This window comes from Eumetopias jubatus, unplaced genomic scaffold (genome assembly GCF_037043125.1).
Source record: "Eumetopias jubatus isolate StellerSeaLion01/CBP00866 unplaced genomic scaffold, mEumJub1_p1.0 scaffold_10, whole genome shotgun sequence".
Taxonomy (NCBI): Eukaryota; Metazoa; Chordata; class Mammalia; order Carnivora; family Otariidae; genus Eumetopias; species Eumetopias jubatus.
Genome location: NW_028274816.1, coordinates 49,690,182 through 49,717,848, shown reverse-complemented (window position 1 = coordinate 49,717,848; position 27,667 = coordinate 49,690,182). Strand labels below are relative to the sequence as shown.

Below are 27,667 nucleotides of genomic sequence, written 5' to 3'. Positions count from 1 at the left end.
ATGGCATAGGCGTGGGGGAACAGTTAATCTGGAGTCAGTCACACACAAAGGCAGACAAGGAAACCTTTCCCACCCGCCCCACACTAAAGGCAGGGCCAGAAACAAATGAAGCCCCACCGCGTGTCACAGGTAAACCCCTTCGATCTCTAGGGTAAGAACCAAAGAAATGGTCGCCCAAAGTCAGCCACAGTCCCTCTCACAAATCCACAAACACTCTCACATTCTAGGCGTCACACAACGACCCACAATCACGGGACGTGATTTTAAATACAGAAGCTCACTGCACTGACAGAAACCTTTGCTCCGTGATGCGCAGTCATAAAAGTGTGCAGCGACGGTCACACACAGATCGCCACACCTGAGCATTCAATAACAGTCATGGACGCGCGGAGCTTCACGGTTTCCTCACACACAGGTGCCCAGCGGCACTTGAGCGCCCGAGATCTGCTAGGGCGGCACACAGCTCTCAGACACCCTCAGCCGCGGCCGCCTGCGCAGGCGCGGAGTAGAGGCGGGCCTTGGGCGTCCTCTGGGAAATGTAGTTCAGCAAAGAAGGCCGCGGCGCAAAGCGTTCTGGGACTCGTGGTTCGCGGGGTCGTAATGAAAAACTGAGCCGCGTCCAGTCCAGCTGGATGTTTCCCCAGCCGAGCTCGAGGTCCCGCGCGCCTCAGTCCCTGCTCAGCTTCACCCCGCGGGGGATTCTGGGAGGGGACGTCGCGGCTCTCGGGTCGCTGGGCGGGTTTCCAGAGCCCGCGGCGCCGGGAGGTGAGTCGGGCCTGGCTGCGCGCGGGAGCCAGAGGTCAGGGCTGGGCTTCGGGTGGACCGGCAGGGACAGGGGTGGGACCGGGGTGGGTGCCTCTGGGGTTACTGTCGAACTAACTATGTGAGAGGCCGTGGTGTGACAGAATGTGATCATGTCTGTCACCGCGTGTGTGCTTATGTGCGACTGTATGTTTCAGGTGTAAAACTGTGTCTGCGTCTCTGCAGGTATAACTGTGTTTCTGTATATGGGTTTGTGAGAGACTGCGGGTGTGACATTGTGTGTGTCGCAGTATGAATGTGTGTGATTATGTTTGACCACTTGTCTCTGTGGATATAACAGTGTTTGAATGTGAGTGACAGCAGGTGTGATTATGTACCTGTGTGCATCTTCTCTCTGCAGGTATAAATTTGTATGAGTTATGATGACAGGACGTGTGACCTAGTGTGGTATGTCACTGTGTGTGAGATTGCGTGGGACTGTCTGAGTAATTGTGTATCATCTATCTTTGCGTTAATGCCACTACATAGGTATTTGACATTACAGATGAGCTTGTGTGACCGTGGATAGTGTATGTGTGTGACTGGGTGAAAATTTGTATGTGTATGTGAGATGGAAAGCTTGATTGTGTGGGACCTAGCGTGTGGTTGTGGGCACAGAAAGATTAAAATTACTTGCCCAAGTTCAGACAGTTAATTAATGACAGAACGGGGGTCTCGAACCTAGGCATTTTGGCTCCAGAGTCCTTGCTTTTAATCACTAAACTCTCTTGATCTTTCCTATATTGTGAGAATGAAAAATGGGGGCCCTGGGTTCTAAGGGTTTTGGAGAGGATTGTCCCTGATCTTGGACTAGGAACCTCGAGGATATGGGATCTTTTTTTTTTTTTTAAAGATTTTATTTATTTATTTGACAGAGACAAAGCGAGAGAGGGAACACAAGCAGGGGGAGTGGGAGAGGGAGAAGCAGGCCTCCCATGGAGCAGGAAGCCCGATGCGGGGCTCAATCCCAGGACCCTGGGGATCATGACCTGAGCCGAAAGCAGACTGCTTAACGACTGAGCCACCCAGGAGCCCCGTAGGATATGGGATCTTGATGTGGGTCTCTTCATTCCCCTTGTGAGTCACAGGACCCAGTCTAAAGGGTCTCACTGTAGTGAGACCATCCTCAAATTGACTGCCTCTGGGGGAGGAAAGCTCAATCCGAAACCCAGTCTTTCTCTCCCTTAGGCCATGCACTTTGAGATTTTAGCTTTGTCTTTGTCAAAAGTCTTCCATGTTTGGTGCTCAGAGAGGCTGATCCATGGCTCTTTTTCTTATGTACCAAGTTAGTTGAATTTTGGTTCTGACTTTCTTAATAAAGAAAAATGTTCTCATTTCCTTTGCAAATGTGTGTATAGAAAGTAGGCAGGAACAAGGGTAGCACTTCTCTAAGTGGAATTGGCTCATGCAGTCTTGACAGTGAGGAAAGAAATGTTCTGAGAGATGGAGTATCTTGCCCAAGGTCATGTAGCCAGTGAGTGAAGGAGTGGAGAGTTAACATGTGCCTGGGGGTTATATAAAACCCAAGTCTTTAAAATCAGCTTCTTTCAGAGACTGATGTTCATCTCAAACTTGGAAAATACTACCCAAGTGATACACAGCTATTTGCAAACAAATTTAAAAGACATTTCTTTTATGCATATGCTACATAGGGCTCCCAGATGCAGAGAATACTTCATTGATTCTTCTCTCAGGTTGCAAAGGCTTTTATGGACAATTTGAAGCTGCATTGCGCTAACGAAATAAATTTCTTAAACAATGAGTTGGCTAGTGCAGAGTAGCCCAGAATTAGGGGGTCATGTATTCTAAATTCTAGGTCAAACACAACTATGCTCACTTTCAGAATGAAGATATGTTGGCTCTGAGGGGACTGTGCAATTTGTTATTGGTTTATATATTTTTTTTAAAGATTTTATTTATTTATTTGAGAGAGAGAGAATGAGAGATAGAGAGCATGAAAGGGAAGAGGGTCAGAGGGAGAAGCAGACTCCCTGCCAAGCAGGGAGCCCGATGCGGGACTCGATCCCGGGACTCCAGGATCATGACCTGAGCCGAAGGCAGTCGCTTAACCAACTGAGCCACCCAGGCACCCTGTTATTGGTTTATATTAAAAATGAGCAATACCTGCCTCAAGCTGTATTCCTGTGAAGTAATAAAGGTAATATCTGCCAGCTCTGAAGATGCTTCTCTAGTAAATATATAGCATTGATTCCCCAGGTTATGTTAAATATTTCATTCAGACATTGTAGGCTCTTGAAAGAGGACCAGGTTTCGAGTCTCATTGCAGTTTTAACTCTTATGATTGAGTTAGTTGTTTAAGCTTTTTGAACCTCAATTTTACTTGTTGGTAAGATGGGGATAATAATACTTATCTTTGCAGTTTTGTGAAGATTAAGTAAGATAATGACATATACAACATGTGTAACATTGCCATTTATATTACAGGAGGCACAGCAAGATTTATTTATTCATTTAACAAATACTTTTTGAGCGCCTGCAAAGATTCTGGCATTACTCTAACACCAGAGATACACCAGTGAACCAAATGAATCCTAGTTCTATTAGATCCTACACTATTGTTTGGGGAGACAACGATAAAGAGAAAAAAACATGTCCAGTGGTGTCAGATGCTAAGAAGAAAAGTAAATCAGGATAAGGGAAAAGAGAAGGGAGGTTCTCTTTAGATAGAATTTTCAGGAAAGTTCCTCTAATGTGGTGACAACTGAGCACAAATAGGAATGAAGAGAGGGAGTGAGCCATGTCCAGGAAGAAGGAAAAGCAAAGGCAACAGCCTTGAAGAAGGAGCGTGCACAGTGTTTGAGGAATTGTAAGAAAACTCCTGTGCCTGGAGTAGGGTGAGCCAAGGGGGATGAGGGTAGGAAATGAAATCTAAGGGGCAGCCAGGTGGCAGATCATAAACCAGCCTGTTGGCCATTTAGATTTTGTTGAGTTTAGGCTATATGTTCTTAATATCAGTCAGGACTTCAGGGTTAAATTCAACTCTGGCCTTTTTCTCAGATCTTGGAAGAGGGTAGGGCTGGCCCATGTAAGGAGGCTGTGGAGACCTTAAAGGGACAAGAGTTCTATCTTTGTGAATCTCAGGTCAGCAACATAGGGCTGGTGTGCCATTCTTTTTTTCCCTTTAATTCTCCCTTCTCAGGACCTTGTTCTCCAAAAGAGAAGATTGAAGAAGGAAGGAAGAATGGCTGTTGGACTATGTAAAGCCATGTCCCAGGTAAGTTGATGTTTTCACTTTGTTTCCAGAAATGCCACCTCATTTTTAGGGACTTTGGGACCTCAGAGAGTCAGAAATAGCCCAATGAGCACTCTCACCACTTCTCTCCCTTAACTACTTAATATGATCTCTCTACAGATCATTTACTATCTTTTTTACTCAGTGCTGTGCTGAAATATATGATGGGAAAGACCTATCCTCTTTAGATGGATCATGATTTGTTATGCTGGAGATCAGTGCAAATGAAATAAAGGACAGAGGTGTGATTATTTTTTTTTTTAAAGATTTATTTATTTGAGAGAGAGAGAATGAGAGATAGAGAGCACGAGAGGGAAGAGGGTCAGAGGGAGAAGCAGACTCCCTGCTGAGCAGGGAGCCCGATGTGGGACTCGATCCCGGGACTCCAGGATCATGACCTGAGCCGAAGTCAGTCACTTAACTGACTGAGCCACCCAGGCGCCCCCAGAGGTGTGATTATTGAGTGCCGTATTTTTTTTTTTTAAAGATTTTATTTATTTATTTATTTGAGAGAGAGAGAATGAGAGATAGAGAGCACGAGAGGGAAGAGGGTCAGAGGTAGAAGCAGACTCCCTGCTGAGCAGGGAGCCCGATGTGGGACTCGATCCCGGGACTCCAGGATCATGACCTGAGCCGAAGGCAGTCGCTTAACCAACTGAGCCACCCAGGCGCCCCTATTGAGTGCCGTATTAAATAGTGAGGTCCAGGATGGCCTCCCTGAGGAAGTGACATTTAAGCAAGGAAAAGCCTCAGTGAAAGTAGGGGGTAGGTTTTTTGGAGATCTGGAGAAGAGCTTTAAAAGGAGAAGGAATGGATGCCTGGTGGCACAGTCGGTTAAGCGTCTGCCTTCGGCTCAGGTCATGATCCCAGGGTCCTGGGATTGAGTGCCACATCGGGCTCCCTGCTCAGTGGGGAGCCTGCTTCTCCCTCTCCATCTCCCTCTGCCTTTCCCCCTGCTTGTGCTCCCTCTGTCAAATAGATAAATAAATAAAATCTTTTAAAAAAAAAGGGAGAAGGACTAGCAAATATGAAGTTGCTGAGGTGGGAAGATGTCTGATGTATTCTAGGAATATCACTGAGCCAGGATCCTTAGAAGGAAATGAGCACTAGGAGATCAGAGGAACAGCTGGGGAACAAGTTATGTGGGCCCTTGAAACTCAGGACCAGAACTTTGAGTTTTGTTCTGAGGGTGAAGGAGAGTCATTGGAGTGTTTGTGATTTAATGCGATTTCTATTTTAAAAGGAAAATAGAAAGGAAGTAAGGGTGGAGCAGGGAGATCAGTCGGGAGACTACTACAGTAATCCGGGTGGAAGGTGGTAGCTGCCTGGGCCGTGGTGGAGGCACTGGAGCTGGTGGGATTTGGGGTATATGTTGAAGATAGAAAATACGGGATTTGGCCAGGGACTGGTTGTGGAGTGTGAGAGAAAGAAAGTCAAGGATAACAACAAAGATTTTTGCCCTGAGCAACTGTATAAATGACCTTACCATTTACTGAGATGGAAAGACAGGGCAGAATGATGAGATAGGAACAAAAATTGAGTTCTTGATCTATTAAGTTTGAGAGACCTGTTGGATATCCAAGTGCAATAGTGATTAGATACCTGGAGTCAGGATTGGAGGTATGCTTTTGAGAATCATTAGTGTACTTAAAGCCATAGGACGGCATAAGATTATCTGGAGGGTAGGATTGTGAGTGTAGATAGGAAAGATGCCCAAGGACTGAGTTTTGAGGATTCAATATCTAGAGGCTGAGAAGAAGAGGAGGAACCAGCAAAAGAGACCGAGAAGGACTGATGTGGAAGGAAAACCAGAAGAGTATGCGTCCTAGAAGTCAGGAGTACAAAGTGTTTCATAGAGGGTATGATCAACTGAATTAAATTCTTCTGGGGGAGAGTGAGGAAGATGAAGACTGAGAACTGACCATTGGATTTGGTAACATGGAAGCTACTGATATTCTTGACAAAAGCTACTTGATAGAATGGTTGGGATGAAAGCATTGCAGTGGGGGCACTAGGGAAGAGTGGGCCTAAAAGATAAGAACAGAGATGAGTTTAGACCTGTGCTCTCCAATAATGTACCCAGTAGCCACATAAGACTGCTCTGAATTAAGACACGCTATAAGTATAAAATATATACCAGATTTTAAAGATTCAGTACAAAAAAAGAATGTAAAGCATCTCATTAATAATTTTTATATTGAGTACATGTTGAAATAACATTTTAGATATAACGGATTAAATATATTAAATTTGTTTCTTTTTTTAAAGTTATTGGATTTATTTATTTATTTATTTAGAGAGCAAGAGCACAAGAGCAGGGAGAGGGAGAAGCAGACCCCCTGCAGAGCAGGGAGCCTGACTTGGGGCCCGATCCCAGGACCCTGGGATCATGACCTGAGCCAAAGGCAGACACTTAACTGACTGAGCCACCCAGGCAGGCGCCCCTAAATTTACTTATTTCTGCTTACTTTCTTTTTCTTTTTGCAATATAACCTAGTGATTCAGCATGACATTTGGTCTTAAACATCTGTAAAATGGGTTTCATACTTTTTTTTTAACAAGTTTTACAGTGAGATTGAGATAATATCAAAATGCTCATTAGGGTGTCTGGCGTGTAGTAATTGGTCAATAAATATAGCAGTTATTCGTATTTTGTTTTCATTAAATCTATTTACTTTTTTAATGTGGCTTCTGAAAAATTTTAGTATGAGGTTTACATTGTTTTTCTATTGGACATTGCTGATTTAAACAACTCTTTGGAAGAATTTTGTTTTGTTTTGTTTTTAAGATTTTATTTCTTTATTTGACAGAGAGAGACACAAGAGGGAGCACAAGCAGAGGGAGTGGGAGAGGGAGAAGCAGGCTTCCCGCCGAGCAGGGAGCCCGATGCGGGGCTCGATCCCAGGACCCTGGGATCATGACCTGAGCCGGAGGCAGACGCTTAACGACTGAGCCACCCAGGCGCCCCTGGAAGAATTTTGTTTTTAAGAGGAGTAGAGAAATAGAACAATAACTACAGTGAGCTTATGGAAGGGAATTGATCTATTTATAAGATGAAAGATATTACATCAGTTTGTATACTGATAGAAATAATTTAGGAAAGTGAGAAAATATTGATAATATAAGAGAGATATCTTATTTCCCTGATAATTACAAGGGAGAGAGGTGACAATGTCTTTGTGTGGACAAGTGGAGGGAATGGCCATAGATAGGAGCCTAGAGTTTCATGCATAGTAACAGAGGGAAGACAGAATATATGAATATAGGTACAGTTCAGCAAGGACCTGTGGTGAGCAAGACGAAGAAGTTCAAAGCAAGGACCTGTGGTGAGCAAGACGAGGAAGTTCAAAGTGAGGACAGGGAAGGAATTGGTGGTATTTTGAGAGAGAGGCAGAATCTATGAAATAGTCACGGGTGAACGGGAAAGTGAATTTATTACGGAAGTGTAGTGGTGCTTTTGTGGAATCTCTGGTCATATCCTAGAAGTACATTGGATCAACGTGTTTATCAGTTAGGGTTCCGGCAAGAAACTCCAAAGGGAAGTGTTTCCAAGTTATAAATCAGTATATAGAGAACTGTAAAGGATAGTGCTATACCCAGGGACTTATAATAGTAAAACTTAGACCTGAACCCAGAGATAGAGAGATCTGAGTGGGGAGGGCCTCTGACAGGCGTTGTGACCTGTGATCGAAGGACAGACACCACACAGGGTGGTGCTGCAAGGAGGGTGCCAGGGGAGTAAATATTGTGCTTCACTTGCCTCCCTCCCATCTCCTGCATGTGGCTGAACCCAACTGAAAATGGGGTCAGGTAAGGCAGTCTATTAATGCAGTCAATAGAGGTCAGTGTCCCAGGACACAGAGAGGTGTAGAGGGGCACATGGGAGTTATATAACAGTATGTACTTGTGTGAGGTTTTTTTTCTCTAGCCACATTCATCCGTATATCTACTATGTAGAATAACCATGTTTGTCTTTTTTTTTTCAATTTGACAAACAGCTGTATACTTTTAATTTGAAAGCACAAGCAAAAGAGATTATTTCCTAGGTAAATATAAAATATAAAAACTAGCTCAAAAAGTAGAAAACTAAATAGACCAATGCTCAAAAAAGAGTTAACATAGCAGGCCTGAAGATGCTGTGTTTAGAAGAATCCACTTGCAGGTTGGCTTTTGGCTGGCATCTGAGATCTTGGCACTAGATCTGTTCTCTGCACTGATAGATATTTCATGATTTTTAATAAAAAAATGAGACCATAATCTGCAAAATGGAACTCTGCCATTTTAAGCATTGAGTACTCTTCCTTCCTATGGATATATTACAAGAAAGTTTACCATTTATTCACTGAGTGGCAAATATTTACTGTTTACAGTGTGACAGGTTTTATATAGACACCAGATATTCATGAGCTTGTAAAACAGATATCCTTCCCCTCATACAGCTTATAGTCCAGTGGTGTAAACTAACTGTTTTTTATTTTATTTTATTTTATTTTATTTTATTTTATTTTATTTTATTTTATTTATTAAAAAGATTGTATGTATTTATTTGACAGAGAGAGAGCGAGAGGGAGAGAGCACACAAGCAGGAGTGGCAGGCAGAGGGAGAGGGAAAAGCAGTCTCCCTGCTCAGTAGGGAGTGGGGCTCGATTGCAGGACCCTGGGATAATGCACTGGGCTGAAGGCAGATGCTTAACCAACTGAGCCACCCAGGCGCCCCTTTATTTTTAAAAATATTTTATTTAATTTATTTTAGAGAGCATGAGCAAGGAGAGGGAGAGTAGCAGACTCCCCACTGAGTGTGGAGCCCTATGTGGGGCTCGATCACATGACCCTGAGATCATGACCTGAGCCGAAATCAAGAGTCAGATGTTCAACCCATTGTGCCACCCAGGTGCCCCTAAACTTATTTTTTGACATTAAAGTTTTTTTCCAGATTTTTCATATAACCTTCCAATGAAAATTCTATCTAAATCACTTCACATATGCTTCATTATTTCTTCAGGACACATTTTTGCAAGTTTCTCCTTATATATAAAGTCTGAGTTTCAGACCGTACCCTTTTGTTAAAGCCCAATTCAAGGCCTTCCCTCACTACTCTGACCCATCTGATATCTCATTTTGGGGAGTGTAATGGAATCATCCCTATGAGAATTTATTTTTATTTTATTTATTTATTTATTTATTTTAAAGATTTTATTTATTTGAGAGAGAGAATGAGAGAGAGAGAAAGAGCACATGAGAGGGGGGAGGGTCAGAGGGAGAAGCAGACTCCCTGCCGAACAGGGATCCCGATGTGGGACTCGATCCCAGGACTCCAGGATCATGACCTGAGCCGAAGGCAGTTGCTTAACCAACTGAGCCACCCAGGCACCCCCTATGAGAATTTATTGATACATAGTATATGTAATATAAAATAGCCTTGCTCACATACTTTCATGTTATAAACTCATGTTTCATGTCATAAGCTAATTTTTTTCCTGTGTATATGTCTTTTTTTATTCACAAAAATGTGAAAGTTTCAAGGGGTGAGTCTATTTCTAATATTTCTCTTTCTCTCAAAATATTTGACAAACCTGGGCATGTACATGCTCCCCAGTAGTTATTTTCCTTGGGCCACATAGAGCTTTGAACTCTGCCAGAATTTCATCTTTTCTGCTAGAACCATATGGGAACACTTGGCAAACGAGACCTTTTTTTTTTTTTTTTTTTTAAGGGTCTGGTGACCTTCAGAGATGTGGCTCTAGATTTTTCTCAAGAGGAATGGGAATGGCTGGACCAGTCTCAGAAGGATTTATACAGAGATGTCATGTTGGAGAACTACAGGAACTTGGTATGGCTTGGTAAGGATGTCTCCCCCATAATTCAGAATCTTCCCTCTGGGGTATTTTTGTTTCCTCCATTGGGAATATCTAGGTTATCTTAAGTGCTTTAGCTGAATTTCTACTTCCTGCTCCCAGGAAATAATTTGAAGTAGTTTCAAAGAGTTAGAAATTAGTAGTTCCCATTGCTGTAGAATGAGGTAGGAATTTGTTAAATTGCAAATTATGGGGTCCCACTCTAGGTCTGCAGAATCAGAAACTCAGGAAATAGGCCCAGTAGTCTGGGTTTTAATGAGCCCTCCAAATGACTCTGATGCCCATTAAAGTTTGAGAACCACTGTGGTTTCTGATTCAGTAGGTCTGGGTTGAGGCCTGAGATTTTGCATTTCTAATAAGATCCTAGGTGGTGGTGCTTCTGCTCTAGCACTTTGAGAACCACTGTTATGGAAGAAGCTTCATCTTCATCCTTCATACAAGAATCATTCCATTCTCTTGCCTTTCCTTAAATTTCTTTTCTTGACTAATGAACAAGAGATTGAGATTGAGTCCTAGAAAGGCTATAGCAAGTTGATTGTCTCCCTGTTTGTCACTTTCTTGCTCTCATTTTTCTTCTCCTATAAACAGGACTCTCCATTTCTAAGCCCAACATGATCTCCTTATTGGAGCAAGGGAAGGAACCTTGGATGGTGGAGAAAGAGATGTCAGATGGTCAGTGTGCTGGTGAGTGACAGGGAACTGGGCAAGGAGGGCTGTTGTAGGGTGTCAGGCCAAGGCCAAGAGGTCATGAGAAGGCTGCCCTGCACTTGAGGAGGCTGCCCTGGGCTTGGCGGGGGTGGGTTTCTCCCTATTGCTATCAAATTATACACTTGTGATTCTTCTGCGTATAACCTGAATCTCAGTCCTTCCCAGCTCTTCTTTCCCTTTTAGGGTCAGAAATATATACATTTCCAGGTTACGTTTTAGAGTTTTTATTTTTATGAAAGTTGTTATCAAACTTATGCATGCACATTGTTTAAAGAATCAGGTAGTTTTACAAGGCTTATTCCCTTAAAAAAGGCGGTCTCTTGTCCTTCTCAATGTCGCTCTCCTTAGAAGGATTGACTTTCTTTGCTTTTGCAGCCTTTTTTTTTTGATGTTTCCTTCATTTCTTTAACAAATATGGTTATGTTGCTATTTCTTAATTGTTTTTCTAGGTTTAGTCCTCATCCAATATCTTTTAAAAAAAATAAGAATTTAGTACTTTCTTACCCTGAATCAAATATATGTGTGCAGGTGTGCACCTGTCCTGTGCGCGTGCATGCGCATGCACACATACACTTCCCATCTGCCTATCTCACCGGTATCATAATTTTGACTGAATCACTGTTTAGTGTTTACAATATTATGGCTATTAAGTGCTAGTCACAGCCGTGCTGTGTATATACCAAGATTTTCTATGTGATTTTTTATTTTTCCTGGAGTTAATAATTTGGGGGGTTATTTGTTTTTTTCCTTAGTTTTCTATATACATATTCCTAACTCAATTCCCAACTCCCCATCAATTGTCTAAGTCTCTTAAGACACTCAGACCCATTAAAGTAATCTGTTGATTTTATTGTCTTGGAGAAATCTTTCCCAGAGTCTTCAGATATGCTTCACTCTGGATAAATGGCTCATTACATCTGCTTGCACCCAATTTGGGTTTATCTGCTGTTTTGTCATGATTAGATGGAAGTAATGCATTTTTGGAAAGAGTGCCACAGAAATAATGTTATGTTCCTCTCAGTGCAACATACCGGAGGAGTCATAATATTGGTATGTCTTACTATGGATGATAATTTTGATCACTTGGTAAAGGTGGTGTCTGCCTGATTTCTCCATTGTAAAGTTATTATTTTTCTGTTTGTAATTAATAAATATCTTGGGGGAGATACTTTGAGACTATTCAGTTTCTTCTGAAACTTTTCCCTACTAATTTTAGCATCCATTGGCCCAGTGGGTCTTGTCTGCAACAGTTATTTATTTATTTTTTTAAGATATTATTTATTTATTTATTTGACAGATAAAGAGCAGAAGTAGGTAGAGTGGCAGGCAGAGGGAAGGGAGAAGCAGGCTCTCTGCTGAGCAGGGAGCCTGATGCGGGGCTCGATCCCAGGACCCTGGGCTCATGACCTGAGCCGAAGGCAGCCGCTTAACCGACTGAGCCACCCAGGTGCCCCTCTGCAACAGTTATTAATGTGGTATTGGCCTAATATTGATTTTTTTCCATTTCCCTTCTTTCTTTATGTATATTAATTAGGATTGTCCTATAGAGAAGAGCTGTTCCTTCTCTATTTATTTATATATTCAATTATCTCTTTATAAATCATGGATTTTAATTTTTCCTGGATGAGGTAGATCCAGTGAATCATTTTTTGCTCAAGTTCTTCTGCTTTGACCATTGGGATCTCCTTCCAGTTGGTTTCTTTCATCTTTTAACATGCCCCCATCCATTTTTGAGCCTTTCTTTCCTTCCTGGTTCCAGGTATTCTGGGTTCATCTTGTTTTCCTTGCCCTACCCTTGAATCAACTGTTTCTCCTAGGAGCTCTGGTTCCTTTTATTGGGAAATGATGTTTAGAAACCAAGGTCTGGGTGCTATGTGTGCTCATTGCCACTTATAGGTCTTATAGGACTAAAATCAAGATGTCAGCACCCTGCCTTACTGGTTAATGCCGTAGGGGAGAATCTGTTTCTTGCCTTTTTCTACTTTTTAAGATCTTTCTTCATCCTTTTATTTTCAATTTTTAAAAATCACTTTTTAAAGTGTGGCATTTATATGCAGTATAGAATTGAGTTTTGCTCTGTGAACCAATCTGAATATCATTTTTCAAGTTAATAGGTGAAAGTCCAATTACATTTTTGATATGTTTGGGCTTAATTCTGTATATTGTTTTTTTGACATTTTCTGGTTTTTACAGTTTTTATTATTTTATTTTTTTTAAAGAGAGATTTTCCATTTTTTTTTATGTTAGTCACCATACAGTTTTTGATGTGTTATAACGATGAATCATGGTTTTTACAGTTTTTAAAAAAGACTTTCACTTATCTATTTCCCTAGCCTTTTATTTTGGTCATTTACTACTATAGTTTTGTAATAACTAGGAAGGTTTTTCTTTTATTTATTTATTTATTTTGAGAGATAGAATGAGATAGAGAGAGTGTGAGGGGGGAGGGTCAGAGGGAGAAGCAGACTCCTTGCTGAGCAGGGAGTCCAATGTGGGACTCGATCCCAGGACTCCAGGATCATGACCGGAGCTGAAGGCTCCTAACCAACTGAACCACCCAGGTGCCCAGGAAGGTTTTTCTTTTATTCTCGTATTATAGTGCTCTGTTTCTGTAGACAATATTTATTCCTTCTATTACTTGATTAGTTGACTTTAAAAACTAATGATTTTTTTACTTGTTACAGATGAGTCAGTAAGTAGGCTTGTTTTACCTCCCACCTTCTCTTCCCAAATTTTGTTAGTTGTACACTTTTCATATTGTCAAGGCATATTATATTTACATGCTCTTCTGTCACATTTATCCCAACCTTTCATTTCATCTTTGTTCTATAGTTAAATATGTTCAGTGCTTTCCACAAGGTCCTTTTGCTGAAATTTCTCTAGATATCTCTTGGTTGGCTGAAGTTTGTCCTCTCGCAGTTTCCTCACAAAGAGTTCACGCAAATAATGTCCCCCCAAGTTCTAACTTGTTCATAACTGGCCGTTCTTTGCTAAAGTTTATTGTAGTATAGTATTAATGTTGAGTAGTGTTATGAAGAAGTCTGATACCAACTTGATATTTTCCTTTCTGTATAGTTAGCTTTATATTTTGTTCTGGTCTCCTGGTAGGCTCTTTCTTTAATTTTAAAGTTATTTTGTTAGAGTACATCTCAATCTTGACCATGTTGGATCACTTTTTCCTGGCACATATATTATCTTTCAGGATGGAGAATCAAGTTTTTATTTCAGGAAATATTTTTGTTCTTTTTTTTGTTGAGAAAGTTAAGAATATAGGAAAGTAAAGGGAATGATACAGCAAATGCCTACCACCCAGAATTGATCATTATTAATATTTTGACATATTTTCGTTTTTTTGATGAAAGAGATACACTATCTTAAGCACAAATTCTGTTTCTCATTCTCAGTTCACTTTCCCTCATCTACCTCTTGCTCTGAGAAGCAACAACAATCATCAGTCATAAATCATATGTCCTTCCAATTCATTTTTAAGCATATTTTGTAAACATTTATGCATCTGTTTAAAAAAGTGTTTTTATTTTTTCAGAGGTAGTATTCTTTACATTTTGTTCTGCAACTTGCCTGTATTACTCAACATTTTTCTGAGATTTGTCCTTGGTAAATCTGTTATGTAATATAGTTCCATTTTTTAAACTGCTATCTAGTGTTTCATGTTTTGAATTTGCCACATTTTATTTAACTCTTTCCCTACTACTGATGGCCATTTAGATTGTTTCTATTCTTTGCTGTCTCATGTAGTAGCAGGGTATGTTTCCATGTACATGCACATAAGAGTTTGTCAAGGATTTGTACATAGTAATAAAATTGCTGGAGTGTAGGAGTGCACACTTTGTTTTACTAGATACTCAAATTGTTCTTGAAAGTGATAGTATCAGTTCATACCTCTAGTAACAATGTCTGAGATTTTCTGTTTCCTTATTCTCTTGATATTCTCCAATTTAAGTTTGTGATATTGCCCTTGATAATTTTTTGCCAGTATGATGGAAGAGAAATGCTCTTGAAATTGTTAATTTGCCTAGTAAGACTGAGCATTTTTCCAGAAATGAATTAACCGTTCAGTTTTTCTCTTGTGTGACTTGCCTGCTCATATTTTTAACCCATTCTTTGAGGTAAGGTTATTTGTCTTTTTCTTATCAACTTGTAGAACTTCTTTATATATTGAGGATTAATCATTTTTCTATAATGTGTGTTTTTGTTATCTTTTCCCAGACTGTCCCTTGCCTTTTACCTTTGTAATGCCTTCTCTCACCCAGAAGTTTTTCATGATAGTGTCAAATTCACCCATCTTTTCCATTACTGTTTGTTCTTTACTGTACTCTTGTTTACGAAATCTTCCCCTAACGGAGATCATACAGATACTCTCCTGTATTATTTTTTAATAGTTTTAAGGTTCAGTTTTTCAGTCTTCTCCTATAATCCATCTGGACTTTAATTTTAAAATATGATGTAGTAGGCTTTTTTTTTCCCCACATGGAGTTTTCCCAGTACTGTATATTAATCCATTTCTTCTCTATTGATTGTAATGCCACCTCTGTAATATGCCAAGTCCTTAGGTTTGCAAGAATCTTATTTCTGTCCTCTGTTTTTTTGTTCCACTGACCATTTACTTATTCTTAAGCCAGTGCTGTGCTGTTTTCCATACTATATATCTTTATTTCCTTTTCAATGTTTCATTATTGTTGGTATATAGAAAAAGTATTTATTTGCATATATTTATCATCTGTCTGGTCAGTTTATTGTACTCTCTTACTCAATTGTCTGAGTGTATTAGTCAACATAAAGCTAATTACTTTAACAAAGCCTCAGTGAATAAAAACAATCTAGATTGTTCCTTGTACATGTCACAATCCTGTGTGAGGTTATCTGGGGCTTCTGTTGCAAACTGTCATTCAGATATGCAGTCGTATTTCCTCTGTTGGCTGCGTCATCCCTTAGGACTCACCATTGCCTTGAAGTTCTGTGCTGAATCCTCTGAAGCCAGCCAGTGAAAAAGAGAGGGAGGAGATAGACACACACACACACACACACACACACACACACACACACACACACACACACACACACGATAAAAATGGATGGGGATCTCTAAGGACATTTTTAACGGACTAGTTTGGAAGTAGCATTTGTGACATCTGTTACTTCTGATTGGCCAGAATTCAGTCACTTAGCTGCACAGGAGTCTGGGATATAGATTCCTCTGTACCTGGATGGATAAGGCAAAATGTTTGCTGGATGTAGTGACCTTTCTGTATTTATGTTCCCTCTTATCTTTTCTTGTTTTCAATTCTACTTTATCAACTACAGTTTCCATACCTATGTTGAACAATTGCTATAACTTTTTCTTCTTTCTGATATCACAGGGCATTTTCAGGTGTTTCACACTAAATGTACCTTTTTCTTTTCTATTCCTAGCTCTATGTATTATACCTATGGGTGTATATATTTTAAGCATGAGAGGCTTTTGGATTTTATATATTTTCAGCATCTTTTAAGGCAATTATTTTTTTTCTCTTTTACATTTTTTCTTCCATAAAATTTATAGAAGAAAAATTCTGTAAGAATTTATAGTAAAGATTTCCTATTGCTGAACTATTTTTGTATTTCTGAATTGCATACTTGGTCGTGGGTATTCATTAAATATGCTGCTTGATTCAATTTTTAATATTAAAGAATGTTGCCTGTTATCCATGGGGGAGATTGGTCTGTTATAAGGGTAGTGAAATAGATCAGTGGAACAATAGAAAAAGTACAGAAATACACCCGTGTGTATATGAGAACCTAATATTTGATAACAAGGTGGTTTTTTAAATTAGTGGTATGAAGAGATTTTCTTAAAAGTTAAGATAGTATTTGTATAATACTGAATTTTGGAAAGTTTTTCTTAAAATGACATCAAGGCCAGACTCTATAATGGAAAAATGGGAGATCTGACTTCATAACATGTTTTCAAAAATTTTATTGAAAGCACTGTAAATGAAGATGACATGTGACAATAAGAAGTGATGACTTGAAAAAAAAAGTGATGATCTGAGGGAAAAAAATACTATAAAGCCTTAAGCCCTAAATTTATAAATGACTTCTATAAATCACTTAAAAGAAAATGCTAGTGCAGGCTGCCTGGGTGGCTCAGCTGTTAAGCATCTGTCTTCGGCTCAGATCGTGGTCCCAGGGTCCTGGGATCAAGCCCCGCATCGGGCTCTGTGCTCTGTGGGAAGCCTGCTTCTCCCTCTCCCACTTTCCCTGCCTGTGTTCCCTCTCTTACGGTCTCTCTCTTTGTCAAATAAATAAATAAAATCCTAAAAAAAATGCTAGTGCAATTAAAATATGTGTAAAAGATACAAATAAAGAATTCACCAAAGAAGAAACCACAAAATACAAAGCTGGTACATATACATATATGAAAGTGCTCTATTTTACAATCAGAAAATTGCAAATTATAAAATAATGAGGTACTCTTTACTTAAAGGGGCAAAAATTTTAGAATGATACTAATCAGTGTAGATTAGTTTGAAGACATGTACTTTATGTTCTGGTATGTATGCAGATTGATAAAAATTACCTTGGAGGGCAGTTTGACAATGGATATTAATATTTAAAATATGTACATTTAGGGGCACCTGGGTGGCTCAGTCGGTTAAGCAGCTGCCTTCAGCTCAGGTCATGATCCTGGGGTCCTGGGATCGAGCCCCACGTCCAGCTCCCTGCTTGGTGGAGAACCTGCTTCTCCCTCTCCTCTGCCACTCTGCCTACTTGTGCTCTCTATCTCTGTCAAATAAATAAATAAAATCTTAAAAAAATAAAATAAAGTAAAATATGTACATTTATAGTTTATTTAACACTTCTTTTAGAAATGTGTCTTATAGAAATATAAAATTATGGGTGCCTGGGTGGCTCAGTTAGTTGAGCGTCCAACTCTTTGTTTTGGCTCAGGTCATGATCTTGGGGTTCTGAGATCGAGCCTCATGTGGGGCTCCTCGCTCAGCACGGAGTCTGCTTGAGATTCTCTCTCTGCCCCTCCTCCAGTGTCCTCCCCTCCCCCCCGCTCATGTGTTCATGTGCGTGCTCTTTCTCTCCCAAATAAGTAAATAAAATCTAAAAAAAAAAAAAAAAGAAAATCCTATGCCGTCCTATGGCTTTAAGTACACTAATGATTCTCAAATGCATACCTCCAATCCTGACTCCAGGTATCTAATCACTATTGCACTTGGATATCCAACAGGTCTCTCAAACTTAATAGATCAATTTTTGTTCCCATCTCATCATTCTGCCCTGTCTTTCCATCTCAGTAAATGGTAAGGTCATCTGTACAGTTGCTCAGGGCAAAAATCTTTGTTGTTATCCTTGACTTTCTTTCTCTCACACTCCACAACTGGTCCCTGGCCAAATCCCGTATTTTCTATTTTCAACATATACCCCAAATCCCACCAGCTCCAGTGCCTCCACCACAGCCCAGGCAGCTACCACCTTCCACCCGGATTACTGTAGTAGTCTCCCGACTGATCTCCCTGCTCCACCCTTACTTCCTTTCTATTTTCCTTTTAAAATAGAAATCGCATTAAATCACAAACACTCCAATGACTCTCCTTCACCCTCAGAACAAAACTCAAAGTTCTGGTCATGAGTTTCAAGGGCCCACATAACTTGTTCCCCAGCTGTTCCTCTGATCTCCTAGTACTCATTTCCTTCTAAGGATCCTGGCTCAGTGATATTCCTAGAATACATCAGACATCTTCCCACCTCAGCAACTTCATATTTGCTAGTCCTTCTCCCTTTTTTTTTTTAAAGATTTTATTTATTTATCTATTTGACAGAGGGAGCACAAGCAGGGGGAAAGGCAGAGGGAGATGGAGAGGGAGAAGCAGGCTCCCCGCTGATCAGGGAGCCCGATGTGGCACTCAATCCCAGGACCCTGAGATCATGACCTGAGCCGAAGGCAGACGCTTAACCGACTGTGCCACCAGGCATCCATTCCTTCTCCTTTTAAAGCTCTTCTCCAGATCTCCACAAAACCTACCCACTACTTTCACTGAGGCTTTTCTTTGCTTAAATGTCACTTCCTCAGGGAGGCCATCCTGGACCTCCCTATTCAATAGGGCACTCAATAATCACACCTCTGTCCTTTATTTCATTTGCACTGATCTCCAGCATAACAAATCATGATCCATCTAAAGAGGATAGTTCTTTCCCATCATATATTTCAGCACAGCACTGAGTAAAAAAGATAGTAAATGATCTGTAGAGAGATCATATGAAGTAGTTAAGGGAGAGAAGTGGTGAGAGTGCTCATTGGGCTATTTCTGACTCTCTGAGGTCCCAAAGTCCCTAAAAATGAGGTGGAATTTCAGGCCTGAGGAGGGTCTTGATCCCAGGACCCCGAGATCATGACCCAAGCCAAAGGTATATGCTCAACTGACTGAGCCACCTAGGTGCCCCTAAGTTGTTTTTTTTTTAATATATATATATTTTTTTATTTGAGTAAACTCCATCATCCTGAATACACCTAGTTGAAGGGAATCTCATGGAAAAAACAAATGGAAGGATTTCCATATCAATCTAGACGCACATTGATTTGGAAAGGTGCAATTAAGGACCAGCAGCATTAGGGTTGCCCTATAACATTTTTCCTTTTTTCTTTTTTTAAAGTAATCTTTACACCCAGTGTGGGGCTTGAACTCACGACCCTGAGATCAAGAGTCTCATGCTGTACTGACTGAGCCAGCCAGGCACCCCTTTCCTTTTTCCTTTGAAATAGAAATAATATATTAGAAAATATTCAAGCAATTAAAAAATGTATAAAGTAGGAAGTATACTCTTCTCTCAAGATATCATCTAAAGACCTGTATTGTGCATAGTTGGATCTATATCTTTCTAGAATTTCCCTTGCACAAATACACACACACACACGCAATTTTTATATGCATCTATTTACAACTTGCTTTTTAAAAAAATTTTTAAACTTAGAACATTGTATTGGTTAGGATGTGGAGGAAAAAGGAACCACAGTGTACTGCCAGTAGGAATGTAAACTGGTACAGCTACTGTGGAAAAGTGTAGAGATTCCTCAAAAAATTAAAAATAGAAATACCATATGATCCAATAATTCCACCAGTGAGTACATACCTGAGGAAAACAAAAACACTAATTCAAAAGATGTATGCACCCATATGTTTATTGCAGCATTATTTATAATAGGCAAGATCTGAAAGCAGCCTAAGTATCCATTGATAGACAAACAGAGAAGTAAGATGTGTATATATACACAATGGAATATTACCCAGCTATAAAAAGATGAGATTTTGCTATTTGTGACAACATTGATGGACCTCTAGAGGGTACCTGCTAAGTGAAATAAGACTGAGAAAGACAAATACCATATGACTTTACTCATGTGGAATCTAAATAAAAAAAACAAATGAATAAACAAAATGCAGAATCAGACCTGTAAATATGGAGAACAAATTGATGGTTGTGAGAGGGAAGGGGGGGTAAGGCATGAACTGCAGAGCTCTTTGTTCTCCTCTGCATCCCATAAATTTGTATGCTTCGGGTGTGTTTCTCTTGACATTTCCCCGTAATTAAAGAGAATTTTACAAATCACCTTGGTTGAGTCCTTTCATAGGGATTTTAATGAAAGGAAGGTATAAAATGCAATACTTAGGTCATATTACTGGTCCTAGAATTTTTTTCTTTAGAATTTTCTTTTATATTATTGCTCTTTTTTTGCCATTCATCCTTTAAAATAATTTAAGTTCAGAGATACAATCCTTGTGGGGTTCTGATTGAAATTGACCTGATACAAATTAAGTTGGGGTAAGCAAGCATGTTTATGTATGTTTTCCTTTTTGGACAGTTATGTCTTACATTTTTGTTTAGTTAAATCTTCTTTGAAAAAAAAAAACTCCCTTGAAGTAATTTCATACCATTTCATAGGACCTTTGCAGTGTTTTTGTACACCATACTACCTTCTCTCTTCCAATTACTTGTATACCAATTATAATCTCCACTCATTGCCTTTACTTCAAATTCTCTTATATTGCCTTACCACTTGCAGTCTGGTTCTGCTCCCTCTAATTTGGCTAAATCCAGTTGCCTTTCTTTATTTTTCTATTCATCAGCTTACTGAGATTTGTAAGATATTTCTGACCACTATTCATTTTCTCTGTTTAAAGCTCTATTCTGTTTCTCTCTCCCTTTAACTGACGCCCTATTTTTCTGTTTTTTCCTCGTTCAACCATAACATCTTTGTCATGTTACTTTGCATCTCTGTCCAGTGACATCTAGTAGAACAGTCTGTGATGATGGATATATTCTATATCTGTGCTTTCCAGTATTGTAGTCACTAGCCACATTTTGCTATTGAGCACTTGGAATATGGCTAGGTATTATTGAGAAACTGAATTAAATTTTTTTATTTTAACAAATTTAAATTGCCACATGTGGTTAGTGGCTACCATATTGGACAACATAACTCTCTACAGTTTTTTAAAGATGGAGATCCAGTCTATAAGTCTGTGGGTCATTGTTCAGGCTATTCATGGGAACATGAATTCTGGGCTTTGGCAGTAAAGTTTCTTCTTCTTAAGATTTCTCCTTAGGTCCTCTCCTTTTTTCCCAGACTTCCTACTAGAATCTTCTGGGTTTCATGCCAGGAGATTATTTACTTCATCAGGAAGTCTTCCAGTTTGTGTACTGCTCATCAGTTCAGCATGTGGGAGACTCTACAGTCCAGTAAGACCTTTTCCTCTTCCAACTTATACTAACTATGCTTACTACTTTCTGTGCAGTTCTGATTGGATTCCAAAGTTCATCATACTTTGATTTTTAATTTCCATCCATTTATAGATTATAATCAGTTGGAAATTACACATCTCTAATTGTCTGGATATATTTTAACCCCAAAGGGTTTACTTCTCCCATTCTTTGTCTTGCCATTTGACCATCAGTCTATTTCATAATCCCTTTTTGGACATACATGTAATTTCTGAGACTACTAATGGTATAGGCATAAGAATAACTTAATGAATACATATTAATTTGTTTCATTTTATGTTAAGTGTCACTGAATGCATATTAATGAACCAACACTCCTAGATATTTTCTAAATGTATTCTTTTTTTTTTTTTAAAGATTTTATTTATTTATTTGACAGAGAGAGACAGCGAGAGAGGGAACACAAGCAGGGGGAGTGGGAGAGGGAGAAGCAGGCTTCCCCTTGAGCAGGGAGCCCTATGCGGAGCTCGATCCCAGGACCCTGGGACTGTGACCCGAGCCGAAGGCAGACGCTTAACGACTAAGCCACCCAGGCGCCCCTAAATGTATTCTTTATTCTTATACCATACTTGTAAGGTCACCTCATTTTGCCTACTAAGAAACTGAGGCTCAAGAGTTGGGTTAATCAATTTGTTGATGTGTTAAAGTTAGAATAACTAGGTAGCTAGATGAAGAAGTAGGATTTAAACTCACCTATGACCCCAAACCCTGTGTTGTTTCCACTGTGCCACATGGATGCCCATTTGAGTCTCTTCCACTTTGCCTGAATCCATAACTTCCTTTTCCCCTCAATCACTGATATGGGTGAACTGTCTGTCTTCTCGTTTTTGCTGAATGCCACCATAATACCTCAATACCATCGACTTCTAGGTATTTCTGGACTCCAATCATTATGAATATGTCTTCCACATATACAGTACTTCCTTCCTGCTCTGTACTTTCCCAGGCTATACTCTCTACTGTCCCCTGGAGTACCCTATATGGAATTCCTTCCCCTATAGTATTCATATGCCTAAGTACAGAGTATCTTTTTTTCCAAGAGTTTTTGGAGCTCCAGGCATCTTAGAATACCTATGTTGGAAAACATCTAGTCTTCTCCCATCAGTCTTCTTTTACTCAGCATTACAGTAGGTATTGTATAAAGCTGCCATTTGCCTGGAGTAGAGAAAAGATTTATTCTTGGTAAGAGGGAATGTAGTGGCCCTGGGTGATGAACATAGGAAAGAAAGTTCTAGGAAAGTTGGTGAGGGAACAATGAATTTCTACCAAAAAAAAAAAAAAAAAGAACAATAGTGTAGACCTAATAGAGGATAAGTGAACAAATCCCTCTCGGGCCTTGGTTAAGATAGAGCCTGAAGTAAAAGAAAATCCATGGCTATGCATAGGTGGGATAGGTAGGGATGAGGCTTTCCTTGGGTGGAGGGTGTATTGCAAAGAAGAAAGGTACAGATGCATAATGTATTCTTCGCTTTTCAACTTGTGCTGACCTGGCCTGGAGGCGACTTTTCTTTTAACAGATGGGATGCTGTTATGGAAAAGACTATATCTAATTAACTGAAAAATGCTAACATGTGCAGTTCTAAAATAATCTCCATGCATATCAAAACATGAAAATGAGGAGTGCCTGGGTGGCTCAGTCGGTTAAGTGTCTGACTCTTGATATCAGAGTTGTGAGATCCAGCCCTGGGTCAGGCTCTGTGCCAGGCATGGAGCCTGCTTAAGATTTTCCCTCTCCCTCTCCCCCTCCCCCTCCCCCCACCTCATGCTGTCTCTCTCATTCTCTCTCTCTCTAAAAAACAAAACAAAACATGAAAATGACTGTTACTTGAATAATCACTGCATTTTGGAAGCATGATCATAGCCTTGACAATTAAGCTCAGATTCTCCAGGAATTATTCCTTAACTAAATTAGTGAGTTTTGATCTCTGTTTTTCTGACACTTATACTACTAATAATCTGTATCATATTAACTAGTCCTTTATTATGTGTCATATTGAATTTTTATATGTTCAAGTTTTATCTCCTTAGAGTTTAAAAAAAGAGAGAAGGGGGGCGCCTGGATGGATCTGTTAAGCACCTGACTCTTGATCTCATCTCTGGTCTTGATCTCAGGGTTGTGAGTTTGAGCCCTGTATTGGGCTCTGTGCTGGTTGTGGAGCCTACTTAAAAAAAATTTTTTTTAAAGATTTTTTAAATTTATTTGACAGAAACAGAGAGAGTACAAGCAGGGAGAGGGGCAGGCAGAGGGAGAGGGAGAAGCAGGCTTTTTGCTGAGCAAGGACCCCAATGCGGGACTTGATCCCAGGACCCTGGGATCATGACTTGAGCTGAGGGCAGATGCTTAACTGACTGAGCCACGCAGGTGCCCCCCAATTTTTTTTTTAATTAAAAAAAGGAGAGAGAATGGCATATAGTTTTCTTGGGGCACCTGGGTGGCTCAGTCGGTTAAGTGTCTGCCTTTGGCTCAGGTCATGATCATGGAGTCCTGGGATCGAGCCCCGTGTTGGGCTCCCTGCTCAGTGAGGAGTCTGCTTCTCCTCCTGCCCCTCACTCTGCTCGTGTTCTCTCTCTCTCTCACTCTGTCTCTCTGTCTCTCTCAAATAAGTAAAATCTTTAAAAAAAAATAGTTTTCTTTCCATCTTATCTCAACCAATATCCTCTCCTGAAAGTATCATCTATTCTGTAGGCAGCATTTTTCTCTCAATGATGAGCAAAGCTGACCTTCAGATTTCTTCTAGACACTTAACAACAACAACAACAACAACAACAACAAAACACAGTAATTTTTTTTCTGGTTCCTGATAAAGTCTTAGAAGTTGTTGAGCTTTCTGTCAGCATTCATTCATTTAACAAAATGCTACCATTGTCCTAGGCACTAAATGCAACAGTAAGAAGAACTAGAAGTAAAACATTAATCCCTGCCTTCGTGGAGCTTTTAGTCTTAAAAATAGGACTGGATAGTGCAGAGTGCACTTGAGACTTTAAAGACTAGAGGCAGGGAAACTGTGATTATGATCTAGTCAGTTGTTCTCAACTCCTTATCTTCTCAGCATTTAGCTTTGTCTGCATCTTGATACTCTGCATTTTACCTGTATATTAACGTGTTTGATGCCCTACATTTCCCCTGTAACCTCCTCCCTATCGCCAACACATGTATCTTCCTTTATCAGCTCTCTTCATTCTTTGTTCTTCCTTTGTATTTTTTTCGTATTTGCTTGGTCATATTTGAAAGGTGTCAAAACCATGTGCTTTCTCCCCTCATTCCTCCAATTAAATTCTTCAGTTTCTTCTATAACAGTTTTCTCCTTACAGAGGCAAAAAGGACACATTTGCTTTCTTGATATTTTTCAGACTGGGACTCTTGGTATGAAATCAAGGAATTATCTCCAAAATGGTACATTGATGAAGAGGAAATATCCCAGGGGATGGTAATGGAAAGACTTACAAGTTATGACCTGGAATATTCCAGTTTCAGAGAAGCCTGGAAATATGAGGGTGAATTTGAGCGGCATCAACAAAAGCAGGAGAGGCATTTCAGGCAAGTGACAGCACTTAAGGAAATCTCTGCTGTGAAAAGAGACAATAAATATAATAATTCTGAGAGACGTGTTCTCTTGAAATCAGTACTTTCAACACAAGAGAGAGTTCCCACAGTAGAGCAAGTACATAAATTTGATATTTATGATAAAATGTTTCCCCCAAATTCCATCTTAATTGAACATAAAAGATTACCTGCTGAGAAGGAATCTTTGATAGATAATGAATGTGAAGAATTCAACCAGAACACATACCTTAGTAAAGATATAGGAATTCCTCCTGGGGAGAAACGTTATGAAAGTAATGATTTTTCAAATCTCTTAAGTTTCCACTCATTACTTACTCAACATCAAGCAACTCATTTTGGAAAATTACCGCATGGATTCAATGACTGTGATGATGCCTTTAGCTGTTACTCATTTTTTACTCAACCTCAGAGAATTCACAGTGGAGAGAAACCATTTGTATGCAATGACTGTGGAAAAGCCTTTAGCCATGATTTCTTTCTCAGTGAACATCAAAGAACTCATATTGGAGAGAAACCATATGAATGTAAAGAATGTAACAAAGCTTTCAGACAGAGTGCACACCTTGCTCAACATCAGAGAATCCACACTGGAGAGAAACCTTTTGCATGCAATGAATGTGGGAAGGCCTTTAGCCGTTATGCCTTCCTTGTTGAACATCAGAGAATTCACACAGGAGAGAAACCATATGAATGTAAGGAATGTAACAAAGCCTTCAGACAGAGTGCACACCTCAATCAGCATCAGAGAATTCACACTGGAGAGAAACCCTATGAATGTAATCAATGTGGAAAAGCCTTCAGCAGACGCATCGCCCTTACTCTGCATCAAAGGATTCATACAGGAGAGAAACCCTTTAAATGTAATGAATGTGGGAAGACTTTTGGCTATCGCTCACACCTTAATCAACATCAGAGAATTCATACAGGTGAAAAGCCTTATGAATGCATCAAATGTGGGAAGTTTTTTAGGACTGACTCACAACTTAATCGACATCATAGAATACATAGTGGAGAGAGACCTTTTGAATGCAGTAAATGTGGGAAAGCCTTCAGTGATGCTTTAGTTCTAATTCATCATAAGAGAAGTCATGCAGGAGAGAAACCCTATGAATGTAACAAATGTGGGAAGGCCTTCAGTTGTGGCTCATACCTTAATCAACATCAGAGAATTCATACTGGAGAGAAACCCTATGAATGTAATGAATGTGGGAAGGCTTTCCATCAGATCTTGTCCCTTAGGCTACACCAGAGAATTCATGCTGGAGACAAACCCTATAACTGTAATGAGTGTGGGAATAATTTTAGCTGTGCCTCAGCCCTTAGACGACATCAGAAAATTCATAATAGAGAAACTCTCTGATTATAACAAGTATATGAAAGAAAACATTTAGTCACCACTCAGTCCTTATTAAATAAATATCAGTGAATTCTTTGGTTAATGATTCTATGAATGTAGTAAATATGGGAAAGCCTTCAGTTTATGAGCATCCCCCTTATTTGAAATAGCCTGAATAGTAGACATCTATTACTTTTGGATCTGTTCTATGCCCCATTTGAAACTTACCTCACCCTCAGTGCATATCATTCTGATGAAACTATTAGGGAGAGTAGTGGCTTGGTCATAGGCTGGCCACAGTCTGGTTAATAAGGGAGTGGCAGATGGCCCTGTTTGGCCCACTAGAACCCTAGGGGGGTATTGTTATGGATAGTAAGAAAAGATCATTTTTTTTCCTGGAATTGCAAGTTTCACAGATTTAAAGGATTTTTCATGGTTCAAAACTCACCAGTAGCTTTTTTGTCACCACATGAGGAAAGCCTTCCCAAGATCAGTCCAACACAGAGGAAAATGGAGATAAGAGACAAATCTGATGACATTGTTTGACCTTCTGAATTCAATCATGCCTGAAGTCTATACCATCTTTTACTTTTTAATTTTTGTGATCCAATAAATTTTCTTTTTTTGCTTAATTTGAATTGGATTTTTGCCTCTTGGAATTACAGTCCTGATTCATACACCCTATGTTTGCTATACACGTGAGAAAGCCTTAATCTTTTATGGCATAATTATCCTGAGAAACCTTTTGCTAAAACAAGTATATGGAAGTTGAATACACAGCCTTCATAAAGCTGAGAGAATTATTACATTTTATTTGTTGATAAAAATTGATTTGGTATTTATTAGACTTATAATAAGGGTGGATTTTTAAAAATTCACCTAGTAAAACTCCTTAACAGGCTTTCCCATAAGGAATTAAAATCACTTGTGGTGGTGACTCACTATAGGCCTTTAAAGAAAGAGTGGCAAGCTAAGAGAATAACGGATCTGTCACATTAATGAATGGCTTCTCATCTTAAAGGAATTATTTGATTTTCTGTTTTCAGTAAGGGTTTAAACATACTGTGTAATAGAATATAATAGAATTGTAAATGAGGTCTTCTTTTGTGGGGAGATTGTAAGCTTGGTTTAAGAAGTTTGTGGATAACAGGGCGCCTGGGTGGCTCAGTCCTCAAGCATCTGCCTTTGGCTCAGGTCATGATTCCAGGGTCCTGGGATCTGGCCCCGCATTGGGCTCCCTGCTCAGCGGGAAGCCTGCTTCTCCCTCTCCCACTCCCCCTGTTTGTGTTCCCTCTCTCGCTGTCTCTCTCTTTCTCTGTCAAATAAATAAATAAAATCTTTAAAGAAAAAAAGAAGTTTAT

At 39.7% G+C, this 27,667-nt stretch overlaps 1 protein-coding gene across 2 annotated transcripts; it reads left to right on the top strand.

Annotated features, from left to right (window-relative positions):
* Positions 1–607: 607 nt before the first annotated feature.
* On the top strand, positions 608–27,618 carry ZNF527 (zinc finger protein 527). 2 transcript variants are annotated; one of them, XM_028090711.2, is made up of 5 exons: positions 608–765; positions 3,962–4,036; positions 9,768–9,894; positions 10,498–10,593; positions 24,757–27,618. In XM_028090711.2, exons 2-5 carry the CDS (start codon positions 4,004–4,006, stop codon positions 26,328–26,330), a joined length of 1,830 nt encoding a protein of 609 aa, XP_027946512.1. In that variant the 5' UTR covers positions 608–765; positions 3,962–4,003; the 3' UTR covers positions 26,331–27,618. The 2 variants fall into 2 exon arrangements, with proteins under 2 accessions (XP_027946512.1, XP_027946513.1); XM_028090712.2 differs by lacking the exon at positions 608–765 and having other exon boundaries at positions 3,963–4,036; positions 9,768–9,884.
* The last annotated feature ends 49 nt before the right edge of the window (positions 27,619–27,667 follow it).